Source organism: Crocodylus porosus, unplaced genomic scaffold (assembly GCF_001723895.1).
Source record: "Crocodylus porosus isolate Cpor-Errol unplaced genomic scaffold, CroPor_comp1, whole genome shotgun sequence".
NCBI lineage: Eukaryota > Metazoa > Chordata > Crocodylia > Crocodylidae > Crocodylus > Crocodylus porosus.
In genome coordinates, this window is record NW_017728886.1 from 232,653,991 (window position 1) to 232,668,967 (window position 14,977).

A 14,977-nucleotide genomic window follows, 5' to 3' on the forward strand; every position below is an offset into this window, starting at 1 on the left:
CCTATATTTTAGACTGAACCCCCCCCCCCCAAAACTGGATTATTTTAGATGGCAGGGCAAACTGTTTTATGATAAGTCACATGCAAGGTATGTTTTTTCTACCTTAACTTATGCCTACTGGAAGAAATAACAAAGAGGATGGAAGCTTTGGAAGACAGACTAAGATACTGATGAGCATTTCTTAACAAAAGTATATAAACATGTGGTATATTTATACAAGTTGTTAACAGAGCTATTTTGTTAAAGCCATTCAACGCTACATAGCACACTTCCTTGTGTCCGAGGATGAAATGTTTTTGGGCCCAATGTTTTATATGCTGAGTTTGCATTGATTGCAGATAAAAACTGAGATGAGCATATATAGTTTAGTAACCAGCCAAAATTCTAAGAACGCAACAGTGGAAATAAGCTATGCAATGATAAATAAAATGCTCTTATTTTTAAATGGAGAGCTTCATGGTGTTTGTGGGCATTTTAGAACACTACATTCATCAATTTTTAATTCATTAGTTGCACTCTGCTCCTTCCCTCATATTCTAAAGGTAACAACGTTGTGCAGAATGAATTGGACTTTAAAGGCAAATCCCAGGTTGGCTATGTTGGAGATTAGGCAGAACTGACTATGAGGGTCGGTCAGGCATTGGAACTGGCTACCTAGAGAAGCATCCCTGAAGTTTCAAGAGCAGTTTAGACAGACATTTGGCTGGGATGGTCCTGCCTTGAGCAGGGGGCTGGACTAGCTGACCTTGTGAGGCCTATTCCAGCTCTACTTCAGTATGATGTGTAGAAAACTAGTTTTGTAGTTTTTCCTCACTAATTTTTATCCCCAGTATAAAATTTGAGTTTTATTTGCTTTCCAGTTAAATACATATAACAGAACCTAAATGAAAAGTTTCTTGTACCATTCCAGCAGCTTGACTTTCCAGGATCAGTCTGCTGCCTCATCCAGAACACAGATGATAGTCTTACATTGCCTAATGCTTCAGTCCTTGAGCAAAATCCAATAAACAGGCTGAGCCCAGGAATGTCGAGTGTTGGTCACTAGATTCTTGCCTTGTACTTGTTTGTAAAGCACTCGGAACACTACTACTGTGCTCTATTACAATCATTAATCCACTCTCAGTCATCATTGGCAGCTGGGTACAAATCAAAATAAAGGAACTCAGGATGTGCCTGGAGGTTTTGAATATCACTCCTTTCACCAGTGTCCCAAGCTACTCCATGTCCTGCTGGACATCAATTCCAGATATCAACTGTTCCCAAGAGCCCTACTGAGAAGTTCAGAGACTCTAACAAGCTCTCCCACCTACTGTAACATCCTTTCTGCTGTAATGGCTTCAGAATTCAAGTCTATTATACAAAGTGTGCCTAGTCTACAAGTGGAGAAAATATGATAGGGGAGCCACATATTATAATACACACACAAGCAGCACAGTCTTAAATGCACACACACACACACACACTAGCAGAGTACAAATTCTAGAGACTTCTAATAGTAGCATTAGTTACAAAGTGGGCTTCCTCATAGGGCACAGCACAGCACAGATGAAGATTCCCAACAAATATTCAAAGACCTCAAGTTCCATATGTCAATTTCAAGTTTAAGAGCTCTCATTTTTAGAGGGATAATTTCTAGAAGTTGCTTTCAAGTACCTGAAGATCTTTTGTGTAGTCATTATAAAAGATCTATGTCTAGATCTTGCTATGCAAGTTCTCCACGTGTTATTTTCAGAACAATTTTCCACTCCAAGAGAACTTACTGCTATAAAGAGTTTTCCTGCCTCATGGTCTTACAGACTTATCCAAGCCTGTTAACTGTGTACTTTAATGATGTTTTAAAACTTATGGCGTTTTTTAGCTTTCTTACCCCAAGCTATTCTTATTCTACTCCCTCAACCCTGACCATGAAGCCCAAAGCTATTTATGAAAGCTTTTGAATAACATTTTCCAAAGGACAAAAGAGTGATCAGCTTGGCAATGGTAGGTATGAGTCTATTGCACATTAACTGCCCAAACCCAACATAACACTATACAGACTTTTTTAAAACAAGTTTGTAACCAGTTTTATTATAGAAAGACAGATAGCATTACATCATTTACTTCTCACTGGTCTGCTCTGGCATGCTTCTAATGATATCAGAATCACCTGTAAAACAAAAGGACCATATTCAGATAGGACTACCACAAGACCCATTTTCCAATGACAATTATATAAGTTACTTCAACACTGGCTTCCAGACTTATGTTTGTAACTGCACAGAAGCCAATACTTTATTTTTCTAAATCTGCTATAAGTTCTGAAAAAAGCTCTCTTATCAAAACGTAATTCATTTATTCCAGTTCCTATAAAATAGTATGATTTCAAGTTCTACTGAAGTACAGTATTTACAAGGAAAGCAATCAAGACAAGTGTTAAATGTCAAAAGATATTTACGAACAATGTAGTATTTTGTTCAACATACTGTTCCCTCCCCCACAAAAAAAGAGAAAGAAAGCAATTATATACATGTCACTAGCATCACCAAAACCAGAACTAGAAGCAAAAACTAGTCCTGGGCCAAACTGCAGTTTTAATATAGCGAATGTCTAGCCTGCCCAGATCACTGAACTATCAGGACAGCGAGAATATTCGCAGCAACTTTAACAGCAACTCTGTTGTACATTTTTTTTTAAACAGGTGCAACAGCTATAATATAGATTTAAAGTATCAACACTTAACATGACCCTATATGACATGTCAAAGTTGAAGCATTCTTTTAAAAAAACAAACAAACCAAAACACACCTGCTTGATCCACAGCATTTTAAAAATACATTTTTTTTGCAAGTAAAAATTTAAATTGATGAAGAGAATTTGGTAAAGAGAAATAAAACACAGTAAAACCAATCAAGAGACTGACCAAAAAAGTACCAGAACAGGACTCCTTAATAATTAACCATACTTAGGGGAAAACCAGGCACAATAAAATTGTCTTGAGGTGACCCATCTGGAGTTTTTGGTTCCAAAGAGAATACTGCCAGTCACTTCTTCTTGAATTTTATTTGCTAATAACTTAAAAATAAGATAAGTTTAGCAAAAAAAGCCAAATTTACAATCTTATTTTCAAATTAATGTCCGTATTTGTTCATTGCACATGTCTACATGTTGCCCTACAGCGATACAGTAACATGCTATGGTGACAGCGATCACGCGGTCCACACATGATCACCAGCTACGCTGCCATAGTGGCACCCTCCTCCAGTATAGTGTGCTACCACGGTGATATAGCAGCGAAATCTAATTGTTCACCCCACACACAGCACAGCAAGAGGAAGTACTAAAGCACAGTAACATGTAGACATGCCCTCTATGTTTAAAATGCATATGCCCACAAATTAACTATTTATGCCACTTTTAGAAAAAGTGATTCTGAAAGCAAATCTAGTCTTAGTTCTGGTACAAGCTGCAGAGGTCAAACAAGCTTGGTACAGAAAGGACGCTGTATAAGTGAGAGGATTTTAAGAATCCATCAAAAAGGTCATGCTCAGATAACTGGTTCCTAGTTTTAGATAGAGTAACAAGCAACTAAGCATATGCTGGGGACACAAGCAGAACACAGGCAGAAATTAAAATGCAGACCTAGGGGTAGCTTTATTACAGCACACCAATATACACATACCTGGGTCAATGATAGCCAACGTGCACACTCTGTAGTACTTCCCGCAGGCTGTACCCAATTCAATGTTGTTGCCGCTATAGTGGTGCACGCCGGTCTTTGCCAACATAGCATAGTACTCAATCTCTGATTTTCTGAAAGTCAAAAGTTAGGCATTAGAAAATGAGGATTCATCTGGAGTGAGGGAGGACATGAAGTAGGTCACCAGTTTTAACCTGAAGGCAGCTGAAGTTAGAGACATTCACAAGCAGTAATTTTCAAGTAAGTCTAGAAGCTATAAAGTATCCTTTTTCACTGGGGGAGGGGGCAGGGAGAAAGTGTTACCCCCTTTCCTCCTAATGGACAGCCCCTCATAGATTCTATGAGTCATTTTAGTCACAGGAGTCATTTTTCAGGAATTAAGCCTAACAGTGCTGGTGTGGGTACTCAAATGCTTCATCCAGGACAAGCCACCCAGATGCAAATATAGCAAAGAACAGAACCAGAATGTCTGACAGCCAGATCAGTGGAATCTGCAGCTGACCAGGACTGGGGAGCTAAATAGCCAGATGCTGAGCACGACTAATCCAGCTGCTCATGACAAAGGCACTAAAATGTCTTGCAGCCAGTTCTTCTGCACTGTATGTATCTCTATATTCCCCTCCATCCCAATTTCCATCAGCCACAAATACTGCTGACTACTACTTCTCCCCCAGCCACGACAGTAGAGATTAGAAGGCAGGTTCTAGGAGAGACATTAACCTACCTCCCTGTTCCACAACCTATGAACCTTACAAGGCCTGGATCCCTTTCCTTTTGAGGAAATGGATGCAGAATTCTTGACAGAGTTGCTGCATAGGTAAGCCAGCACACGCAGCTGGAAACTTCAACCAGATAATAAGGAAAAGGAGTAGTAACTATGTAACACCTTATCCCAGAAGCGTGACTACTGCTTGGAAATCTTCACCGTTCAGCTGCGCTTGGGAAAAAACAGAACAGCATAAAGAAGTTTAACACTGCAAATATTTCAAACCCACGACACTATTAGAGCATTGCAAAAGAGATTTAAATTAAATACGAAAAGCTACGGAATACTGTTCTTTGACTAAATGTGTATAAACTATTTTGCTGTTTGAGTCACACCACAGACTTCTTGGGCAGCATTTTCAAAACTGAGTTACAAATCCAGCCCTGCAGTCTTAAGCAACCTGTCAGCTTCCAGAACACTATAAATACTTGTTCCACAGAACTCAGCTAGTTTTATACATTGTACTAAATGCCTGTAGAATAAATACTATAAAGCCAATATGAACAAGCATCTTTTTAGAGCTACACAGTCAGTTTTTATTCATTCACCTTTCTAAAATAAGTGCATACCTACCTCAAAGCAGGACAGTTGTTGGCGAGGATAACTAACTTGGCTTTGCCTTGCCGAATCATTTTCAGAGTCTGCTTGTACCCCAGAACATATTTACCGCTTTTCATAACCAGTTGAAGCCTTGAGTTTATAGACTCTAGAGACTTTTTCTGCAAGAGTTCACAAATGGAAGATATGAAGCAATACAAATTTTGCTCCTCCCAAAACTGGAAAATGCAAACTTTAATCTTAAAAACAAAAACACTTGCTTACATAAAATTTACAATTACATTTGAGTAACCCCATAAATTCAGAAGCAACCTCTTATTTAAGGTACAAACTATAAGAAAATAGTCTGCAGACTTTAAAAATCTCCTTTTCTCTAACACCCTGCACTTTTTAAGCAGCCTATTGCATTCAACAAACACTTTAATAAATTAAAGCTGCTGGATCCTTTAAGTGTCTGGTTGGCATTAGAGAGATCTCACAGCTGAGATGATCCAGGAATGATGCAAGGCAATACCTGGCCAAGCACATACGATACCACTCTTCAGGCCTCTGCTACACATTACATGTGTCATGCAGCTGACCGGTGAACGAGTTCAGCCCGGCCACGCGTGCACAACAATTATCAGGCAATACAGATGTCCACCCAGCTAGAGAAGAGCCAACAGCCACAAAAGCAGTGCTCGGAAATGTGCAACAACTCTGCACTTCGTTTCTATGCAGTGTTAACCTCGAGGAGTAGCAGGGCTCACCTGTGACAGTACCCGCACAAGCCTGGCGCAGGAAGGGAGAGCAGGGCCGGCGCGACGCGGTTACTCTGGCCAACGCAGCGGTGGTGAAGCCACCCAGCCTCGAGCCCCGGCCCGTGCATCACCCAGAGGGCACCGAGACCCCGCGCAGCCACTGCCTCGGGGCGGGAGCCGCGGCCACAGCCGGGCCAGCAGACCGACCTTCTGTCCCGTCCCCCCACAACCCCTCGGCGGCCGCGGCGCCACGTGAGCCCCGGCTAGGCCGCCCCGCGCCACTCACCGTCTTTTTAGCAGCCACCATGTTGCCGCCTCGTGTCGGGTCCGGCGGGAGCTGAAACACAGGAGGGGTTAGCGCCCGGGTCGCGGTCCCGCCGCCCGCTCCGCCCCGACCCGGCCCGGCTCAGCCAGCGGAGCCACTCACCGGGAGGCGCCTCCAAGATGGCCGGGCAGCAAGAAAGGAAGGAACTCCCGCAACGCCCGGCGAGTCCCCGCGCGGCCCCCGCCAACTCTCGCGAGAACGGTTCGCCCCGCCTCCCCCTTTCGGGAGGAAAGGAGCGTGCGCTGGGGCGAGGGCCACTAGAGACAGAGGGCGGGGCCAGGAGACCGGAAGCGGCCGTCGGTCCCCGTGCGCAGCGATTGAGCCGTTAGCCCTAGGGGGCGGGTCCAGAGGCGGGCTGCAGCAGAGGGCCGGGGCGGTACCTTGGGGATTGATTGGTTGGTTGATTCACTTCCGAGGGTACGTTAGAGCTTCCGGGGGGAGGGGGAGAGGGTAGTAGAGTCTGTGAAGCAGTGCTGGGGTATTTGCTTCTGGGTCATCTCGTTTAGTAGTGATGTCACGGCGGCGTGTGGTTTACCTGCATCGCGCGCTTCGTGTCATGTGCGTCACGCGTGGTGGGGCCGAGCAGAAGCCTCCCGCTGGGTTAGTCTGTCTCACCGGTGACAGCTCGCGTCGCAGCGGCGGTTTTTGAGGGGCTCCAAACGAGCGAGGTTGTGAGGGCACACTTGCCCAACCCCCTCCACTTCAAGCCTCCAGTAGGTTTTGGGCATGGGCAATATCCCCCCAACGGCCAGTCAGTGACCAACCGATCGTGCCAGTCAGGAAGTGCGAGTGGTGCTCCTAGAAGTGGCCGCAGCACTCCCAGAAGTACCAGCAGTGCTTCATTCAGTGCCCCCACACCCTGGCCAGCACTCCTGGGAGGGCACTGGCACTCCCGTCTGCCCCTCCTGCCTGTTGCCTAAGTGGGGAACACTGCTGGTTAGGCGGTACACCAACGCTCTCAGGGTGTACATGCACCTCCGTGCATCCTATACATGTCACCACTGGTTTTGCTCAGTTTTGAAGGCCTATTTTTGCTACTAGAGAATACAGGCAAGGTTCATATAACTAAGACAAGTTCATGGCCTATGAAAAGGAGTTGTGCATACTCAGGTGCAAAACTGCCACAAGAATATAGGCATCTGTTCAAATATTGCAAAGGACGTACCAAAGATGGGTTACAAGCAGCAGTGCAGGGTGATGAGACAGGAATGCAGCCTTCCTATCAAAAGGAAGGCTGCTCTCTCCATTTGTGTTATTACATGAGTAGGGATATCACAATGGATGGTGACCTCAGCCTGGAATATCTATGGACACCTCAGAACGTGGGAAGGAAGAATCTGCAACCTATGAAGTGCAGTCCACAGTCAATTTAGTGCTGGGAGGAAATCACAGGGTACAGTCCCCTTACACTTAGGAGCTCTTTACAAGCCAACTAAATGTGAACCAGATGAACCAAGTGACAGAATCCACTGAGGAAAGAAATGGGAGCACAAATAAGGGTATCATTGCACATATTTTTTAACTTTATCAGGCATGCACATTTTTCTAACAAGTATTTCTAATGGAACTATGCTTATGTGCTGAAAAATTTCCTCTGGAAGATTTTAACCCCTGAGGGCTGGAACCTGATTGGATGTCTCCCTAGTTCACAAAAGTGGGAGGATAGCCATCTTTGCTGCATTGTTTCACTGTGCCATGCGCTGCCTTTTGTGTCTATGGAGAAGCCTATCCTTAGGGTCTGGGATCCACAAAAGGGAGGAACCAAAGACTGGGTTGGGCTGTCTTTAGTGTGGGTCAGGTCAGCTAAAAGTAGCAGAAGTTAGAGAAGGCCCTGCAGAGCTTCTCTAAATAATATCAATGCAGCACCATGCTTCTTAGGACTCAGTAGGCATGTCTACACATGCACATTACTGCGCAGTAACTAAAATTACTGCACAGTCTGGGCACGTGTCTACACATCAAGGTCCATACTGTGCAGTAAATATGACGACTTAAACCAACTTGCAGAAATCTGATAACTGCATCATGCAGGTATCAAATTTACATCTGATTAGTTACTGTGCAGTAACACACATGTAGACAGACACCTTACTGCACAGTAACACTATGTGTGCACTGACTTGGGAATGACTTTAGTCCCAAGTCAGTGCACACATAGCATTAATATGCTTTAATGCTTACACATGTAGATACCAGCCTATTCCCACTTACTGTGCAGTAATTTACTGTGCAGTAAATTTAAGCCAGCATAAATGCACTTGTAGATGCATCCAGTGATGTCCAAAGGCAAAGAGGAATTGACAGACTAGCATTGCTACCTCAGAACAGTATCTAGTACTTTGGTTCCTGCAGAGGGAGCTGTTTTCAAGTGTATTGAGATCACTGAGTACTAACAGAAGCAGAGAAGGAAATGTTGCAACAGAAAAAAAAATGGAATTTGATTTGCATCCAAATTGAGATAGCAGTGATCCGAGAGATCTTCCTGCTTCCTCAGTTAAAATGCTTTGTGGCACTGCAGACTCATCTGCGCCATTCCCCACGCTGCAGGCATTCCTCACGCTGCTGCCTTGCAGTGTGGGGGGTGAGGAGGGTTTAACCCTGGGAGATCCTGGGGTTAAAAAAACCCACACCAAGCAAAAGTGGGGTGGGGCACACATGGCGGCAACAGGCACTACCCAAAATGAGCCTGGTTGACCAGAGCCATGCTCTGGCTGCAGGAGTGCCGTGGCTGTAGTTCCCCAAGGTCCTCAGGATGCCAGGTAAGGCTTCTGGGACCAGTACAGTTGCTAGCCCCAGCCTCCTCTACCCCACCCAGGGTAACCTGCCACACAACAGGGGGCATGTGGCATGGGTGTTCCCTAGGGACAAGTAGTAGTAGCTCAGGTGTGCCACTCCTACTTGTCCCTGGGGAAGCAAACATCTGTGCTTGTGTGGACTCAGCGTAGTGGAGCAATGGCTTGACCTTGCAATCATGCTAGAGAACTTCTTCATCCCTGTGTATGCAGGAGTGTGAAGTGAGTGCTGTATACAATCTGTGAAACAATGGGACACATTCAGATGGATCTTAGTGCAGTATCATTAGTATGTATAGACTGCCATTTTCTCATCCATTTGGACATTCAGGTGTCTGACATTTTATCCTCACCAAGCATCATTTCTTAGTGTTACAGAATGGATAGATTCAGCCTGTGTTTTTACCATTGGTAGCGACAGAAAAACATAGGTCTGACCACTTAATAGTGGGCATTTTACAGTTTTATTGTCCACATCTAAAATAAACACTTGTATCATGTATTCTATATGCTTACATGATTCCCACTGAAAACTTAGTATCAAGTCAATCCAAAGTTTTCTTTGAAAATGGTGCAGCTATGAATGGGCAAGAGAGCTATTTTTAATTGAAACAGCCACTAGGGATTGAAATAGGGGATCAGATAATGAGTAGAAAGAGAGAGAGAACCAGTCTGTGGAGACAATATGGGGTAATATCATCCATCACAGGCTTTTACTGAACAGAATTGTCATTTTACTGAGAAATAGCCTGAGAAGCTTACTACATAGCAATTGGCTAAGCAGCTAGATGCAGTGTAGTAATTTCTCTATGCCCAGGTTCTCATTTGCAAAATAGGACGATGCATCTTTTTCCCCATCTCTATGTGTTCTCTATTCAGACCATTCTCTATTAGGGCTGTGTTTCTTAATATACGTGCACAGAGGTGGATCCAGAGGGGACGCAATGGTGCAGCTGCATCCCCCACTTTGGATTTGGATTTTTAAAGTCCCTAAAGCAGATTAAATCCTCCCTCCCTCCCTTTTCCTGGTCAAAGAGACACCTTCTCCTCTCCCCTTTCCCCTCCTTCACTTCTACCTGACTTATCTCACTGTCCCAGAGGAGGGAAGCTATTCCTGCCCATAACCTTGAATCCTGGCCATTCCAAACTACATTGGAGATTAAAGGAATGATGATAATGATGATGTAGTGTTATAGATTATTCACTCTAACAAGGATCCACTTTATATTGTTCCAAAACAATCAAGATATATATTCCTACAACACTTAAGTGAAGCCTACACAGTAAAAGATATAGTGATTGCATGCATACATGTAGCTGAACAATTTTGAGCTGCAATCAGCTGTCATTGCGTTTGCAACTATTCTTGCAACCTTCTACCACAAAGGCAGTGCCTGGGGACGCTGCTCTGGATGCCTTCCCCTACCTTCCCCCTTCAGTTACATAACTCTTTTATGTGCTGTTACAATATAGATTGGGGTAGGCAATATTTTTGGCTGGAGTGCCAAAAAAACCACAATGTCGATCTTGTAAGGTGCTGAAGTGTCAGCTTGCCAGAAAAACAAAACTGGGGTGGGGGGTAACATGGCTGGATGCACTGGATCTTAATATAGTTAATAATAAATGTTGCTGTTTTTTAGAGTAAATACTATGTTTTCTAAAAATTCTAAACCTGGTAAGAATAAATAAAAGTTTGTTGTTGTGTGGTTGGGGTTTTTTTTGTTAAGCATGTTGTGAGCCTGCCCTGCTCCACCTGGAATGCAGTTCTCCTTAGCCTTCCCCCACACCACTGGGAAGAGGCAGGCGCCACCCCCTAAGCTGGCCCAGGCTTTGGGCAGCTGCTGTCAGCCATGGAGCTTGTGCTGCTTGCAGCAGGGCTTGTAGCCTTCCAGCTGCCTGCTGGGAGCAGCCAGCCAAGAGCCTGGGCAGGCAATAGCATGCTGAGCAAAATGGCCTTGAGTGCCATGATTTGGCATGAGTGCCAGGGCTTGCCAGTCCCTGATATAGATAATGTTTGGCCAACTAAAACAGAAAATAAGAAAAATGAAAAAAACTCCTAGTGAAAAAAGGAAAACATATCTTTGAACACTGTACAATTGTTATTGTTGAAAAGGTTTTATTTTGTAAAGTTCTGTGTAATTTGGAGTCTCATAAAACTTGGATTAATGATATTGACTGTGCATCAGACAGAAATGAATGATCACATAGGCAGACTGTGTGACCTGTGTGGCCTACATATACCTTGGCTTCAGGCGCACAGGAGTAAATGGGGTTTTCTGCTTGCTTACTTTCTTCCCAGATCAGCTAGTCCAATGGTGCTCAACCTTCTGGCCTTGTGGGCTGGAATGACTGGCATGAAGCCAGTCTGTGGTCTGGTTCCCATGGGTGGGCTCAGTCTGTAGGCCACATACAGCATGTAGTTGGTGCACAGGCTCAATCTCTAGGTGCAATTCAGCCTGCAAGCTGGAGGCTGAGCACTACTGAATTAGTCTTACCTCCTCTTTCTACTCCCTTGGCAGAGTAGCTGAGCCCCTGAGAACAAGAGGACAGCCAGGGAGTCAGTCTTTTGTGATGTGGTTCAGAGGTATGTTTTGGTCTCCTAGAGTTACCCTTAAGTCAGGGTGTCAGATCCAGGGCATCAAATCCAGGGCAGATCCAGTCCACAGAACTGTATCATCTTCAGTGCTCATGGATCGTAAAGTGACCCACAGGCAGCATGTGGGGCGTACCCAATGACCCCGTGCACTGCATGCTGTGCCCACTGTACCTTATGTCACAGAGTGGCAGACCAGCTAGCAAAGGAGGCCCTGCAGTGATAGCAGCTCCAGACTGTGCTGCAGGTGGTGGCTGTTCCACCATTCTGGGACATAAGCACACTTGGCACTTGTTCTGTATCTGGAATGAGGGGCTGGTCTGTAGTTCTGGCCTGGCCTGCAGACTGTACATCTCCCTTCCTCTCCCCACCCCACTTCATCCAGCCTCCTGCCTTAGGTAATATGGCTTAGGTACCACCACCTCCAACTCAGTGCAGTCTGGCACCACAATCTAGCCCTTAACTAGATAGATGGTAGGCATGAGGGTTCAGAAATGCAGGCTGTTTTGTTTTATTCATGCTAAAATCTAGCCCCAGATATTCATTTTATCTACATAACCAGCCTCATTTTTAGATTTCTGTAAACATTGTCAGGATTCTTTTGATAAAGGAAAATATGGAAAAACATTATCTTTATTCTTCTTGTATATTTTTCCACCAAAATCATTAGGCAGTTATATAAGAACTCTATATGGGCACCTGCATTCATTATTTTCTCTTTTGCACTTGTTACAGCTATTAAAAGTGACAGGCTGTGCTCTCTGATAATGATCACATTTAGCGCAAATGCAAACATGTTCATCCAATTTTCATAGGGTTGTGCACTAAAATATCCCTTTATTGTCAGGCAAACAAATATATCTCATTGTTTCAGACCACTGGGAATTTGGAATCCTAATAATAAGCATTTGTTGAATCAGCATTGACATTTCCCATCAGCCATCCATCCAGTGATTATACCATTAAATAAAAAGAAAAAGAAGTTGCAAGGGGAGGAATGAAAGCCAGGATACAAAGATGATCTTGAAGCTGAATATCTGTTTGTGGATATTTGCACACCTAACACAGCTGAACTTAAATTGGTAAGGAACATAACATGAGGTAGCTCTTGTACTACTTTATATTCATAAGTTTGTTGTTTCCCAGCCCATTATTTTCAGCTTGGCAAAGGAGGCCTTTTTTAGTGAGAGCTATATATATACTAAGTTCAAATGATTAAAGACATTTTTCCAGATTCAAAGAAAGTCTTCACTTCCTAAGGCCACATTCTGTCAAGAAATATATAGGTGTAGGTTCCTAAAAATTGTCATCAGTCTGGCAGAAAGGTCTTTCAGGTTCTTTCCTTCCCTGGAAATAGTGCACTGTGTTCTAGTCATGCACTGCTGGTTCAAGGGTTTTGCTAGGCTAACTAAAACATGTTGCATCTGCCAATCTTTAGCTAGTGTAGGTCAGGATCTTTCAATTGATTCTGGGGGAGCTACAGTGATTCACACCAGGTGAGGCTATGGCCTGAATTTCCTCTCAAAATAAACATAGTTAAAACATTTTGCAGTCTTATTATTGCCCTATACAGTCCTGTTCATTCTTGTATAGAAAAGCCTAAATATCTGGTAAAAGGGTTTGTAGCTGGACTAAAAGATCCTTTTATTTTTGTAAACTTGTTTAAAAGACTTATTTGATGAGTCCTGGGAGTTCAGGGCAACACTTGAGTAGGGGATCAAAATGTGGTAATTTTAGGTTCATCGCCTAGAAAAGTTCAAAATTACAATCAGCTGCTAACTTCCTGAAAGAGTGAATCAAGCTGGGTTCTGCAGCACAGACCTAATTAGCTTAAAAGATGCTGATGCTTTATGAAAACTAAAATTGCTTGTGGAGTGGCAGTTCTGCTTATATATTTTGATTGTTTAGTGACCAGCTTTCAGGGAATGAAACAAGGGACACAGTCTTGAATCTCCACAGACAACTATTTACAGCTGATGGTGGTTAACCAGTTTGAGGGACTGAGGCACCTGCACAATTTGTGAATGGCCAGGAGCAATCTAGAACTTTTTTTTTTTTTTTTTCAAATTCACAACGAAAATCCCATTCCAGGAGGTAGTCCTCAGGAATGCAGGGACACAGCTCCAAAATTCTGGACAGTGAGAATCTGGGATGGGTTGTTTGCTTAAAACTGTTTATTCACAGTTGCAAATGGACACACAATCTTCATTTCTTACTAGTCTATTGATGCTTGATGGTTATTGCCCAAAGTTTTAATCCTCTGTTTGTACACTACTGCAGTCACACACAGAGGATTAGAACTTAAAGTAAGGAAGCATCAGCAGGAGTCAATAAATCCTTTGGCCTCTGTTCTGTAAGCTGATCCACAGGGAGCTGCTGCCTCATGGGCTACCATGGTCCAAGAGTTAGGAAATAAACCTGTTTCCATGTAAGTGTCTCTTGGAATATTTAAAATAATAAACCCAGAATGGCAGAGGCATAAGTGATAAGATTTGTGCTCTGCATGCAAATCCCAATAGCGCCATGGGAGATGCTGCTGCAGAGGGAGGTGTTGGCACTGCCAGCATCCATGTGGGATTAACACCCTTTGCCACCCAACACTGCCAAATTCTGTTGCCACTGGAAGTTGACAACACAGGGTTCAGCACCTACCTGCCCCTCTTGAGTGTTGCCCCAACACCTACAACCTGCTCCCTCCAAGTGCCATTTCAACTCCCACCCCCTTCCTCTATGCTGCTGTGACCCCCTGGTCCCTCCCTGTGTGCCACTACAAGCACCAATCTGCCCCTTATCCCTCCATCAGTGATGCTCTGACTCTCATTCCCTCCCCAAGTGCTACTCCAATCCCCATCCACTCCCAAAGTGATGTTCTGACCCCCCATCCCATTCCCAAGTACCACTGACTCCGGCACCTTCCTAAGCATTACCGACACTCCCTTTAACTCAGAGCCTGGGGCTTGTGCACTGGTCACACATTGCTAGTTACACTACTGTAACTGTAGGATGGCACGTTGCTAACTGCCTGGATTTCTGAGGTAGTTTCCACAAAGTAGTAAGTGCTGTTTATCAGTTACTCCTGGAAAAATACATGTTCACACAAAACCTGAAAGCAGTTCAACACCTAACAACCCTCCCTCTCCCCCTTCACCTCTGTTCTAGCATTTCACCCAGTATTCTTTTCTGTCCTGTCCTCCACGTTCCTTGGTTTTTATAATTGGCAGGTGCATTTATTTATTTCTCTTTTTGAGTTGCATGAATCAGGCCACCTGTGTTGGAATCCACAGCCAAAGGCTGTGGAAATGGCACTATCTCTTCATTTGTGACAATATGAATGTCTGTTCTCAACCTCCTTACTTCTCTGGTTTCATTTCTTTCCTAGAATCATAGAAGTAGGGTCAGAAGGGACTTTGTAGATCTTCAAGTCTGACCCCCTGCCTGGGCAGGAGAAAAAACTGGGCTCAAATGATCCCAGCCAGGTAGGCATCAAGCCTCTTCTTAAAGACCCCCAGGGTAGGAGCCAGCACCAC

The 14,977-nt window shown here is 44.1% G+C and overlaps 2 protein-coding genes across 9 annotated transcripts in view; one reads left to right on the top strand and one right to left on the bottom strand.

The window, feature by feature from the left end:
* Window positions 1-449, top strand: part of MATN2 (matrilin 2) — an 87,106-nt gene extending 86,657 nt beyond the window's left edge. For all 8 annotated transcript variants that reach the window (XM_019550961.1, XM_019550970.1, XM_019550978.1 and 5 more), the window contains one exon: window positions 119-449. In XM_019550961.1, coding sequence (XP_019406506.1) covers window positions 119-171 — 53 coding nt within the window. In that variant the 3' untranslated portion in view covers window positions 172-449. The remainder of the gene's footprint in view (window positions 1-118) is intronic.
* A 1,588-nt stretch (window positions 450-2,037) lies between these two features.
* Window positions 2,038-6,255, bottom strand: RPL30 (ribosomal protein L30). The gene is made up of 5 exons (XM_019551028.1): window positions 6,168-6,255; window positions 6,027-6,077; window positions 5,016-5,161; window positions 3,659-3,789; window positions 2,038-2,146 (listed from the first exon to the last, which is right to left on the bottom strand). Exons 2-5 carry the CDS (start codon window positions 6,045-6,047, stop codon window positions 2,097-2,099), a joined length of 348 nt encoding a protein of 115 aa, XP_019406573.1. The 5' UTR covers window positions 6,048-6,077; window positions 6,168-6,255; the 3' UTR covers window positions 2,038-2,096.
* Window positions 6,256-14,977: the final 8,722 nt, after the last annotated feature.

What these genes read in the sequence shown, in the direction of transcription:
- RPL30 (XM_019551028.1), bottom strand. Translation starts at nt 6,047, where the DNA reads ATGGTGGCTGCTAAAAAGACG. An exon ending in TGGTGGCTGCTAAAAAGACG is followed by an intron (nt 5,162 to 6,026) that starts GTGAGTGGCGCG and finishes GAACTCTTGCAG; the next exon opens with AAAAAGTCTCTAGAGTCTAT. An exon ending in AACAACTGTCCTGCTTTGAG is followed by an intron (nt 3,790 to 5,015) that starts GTAGGTATGCAC and finishes TTTGACTTTCAG; the next exon opens with AAAATCAGAGATTGAGTACT.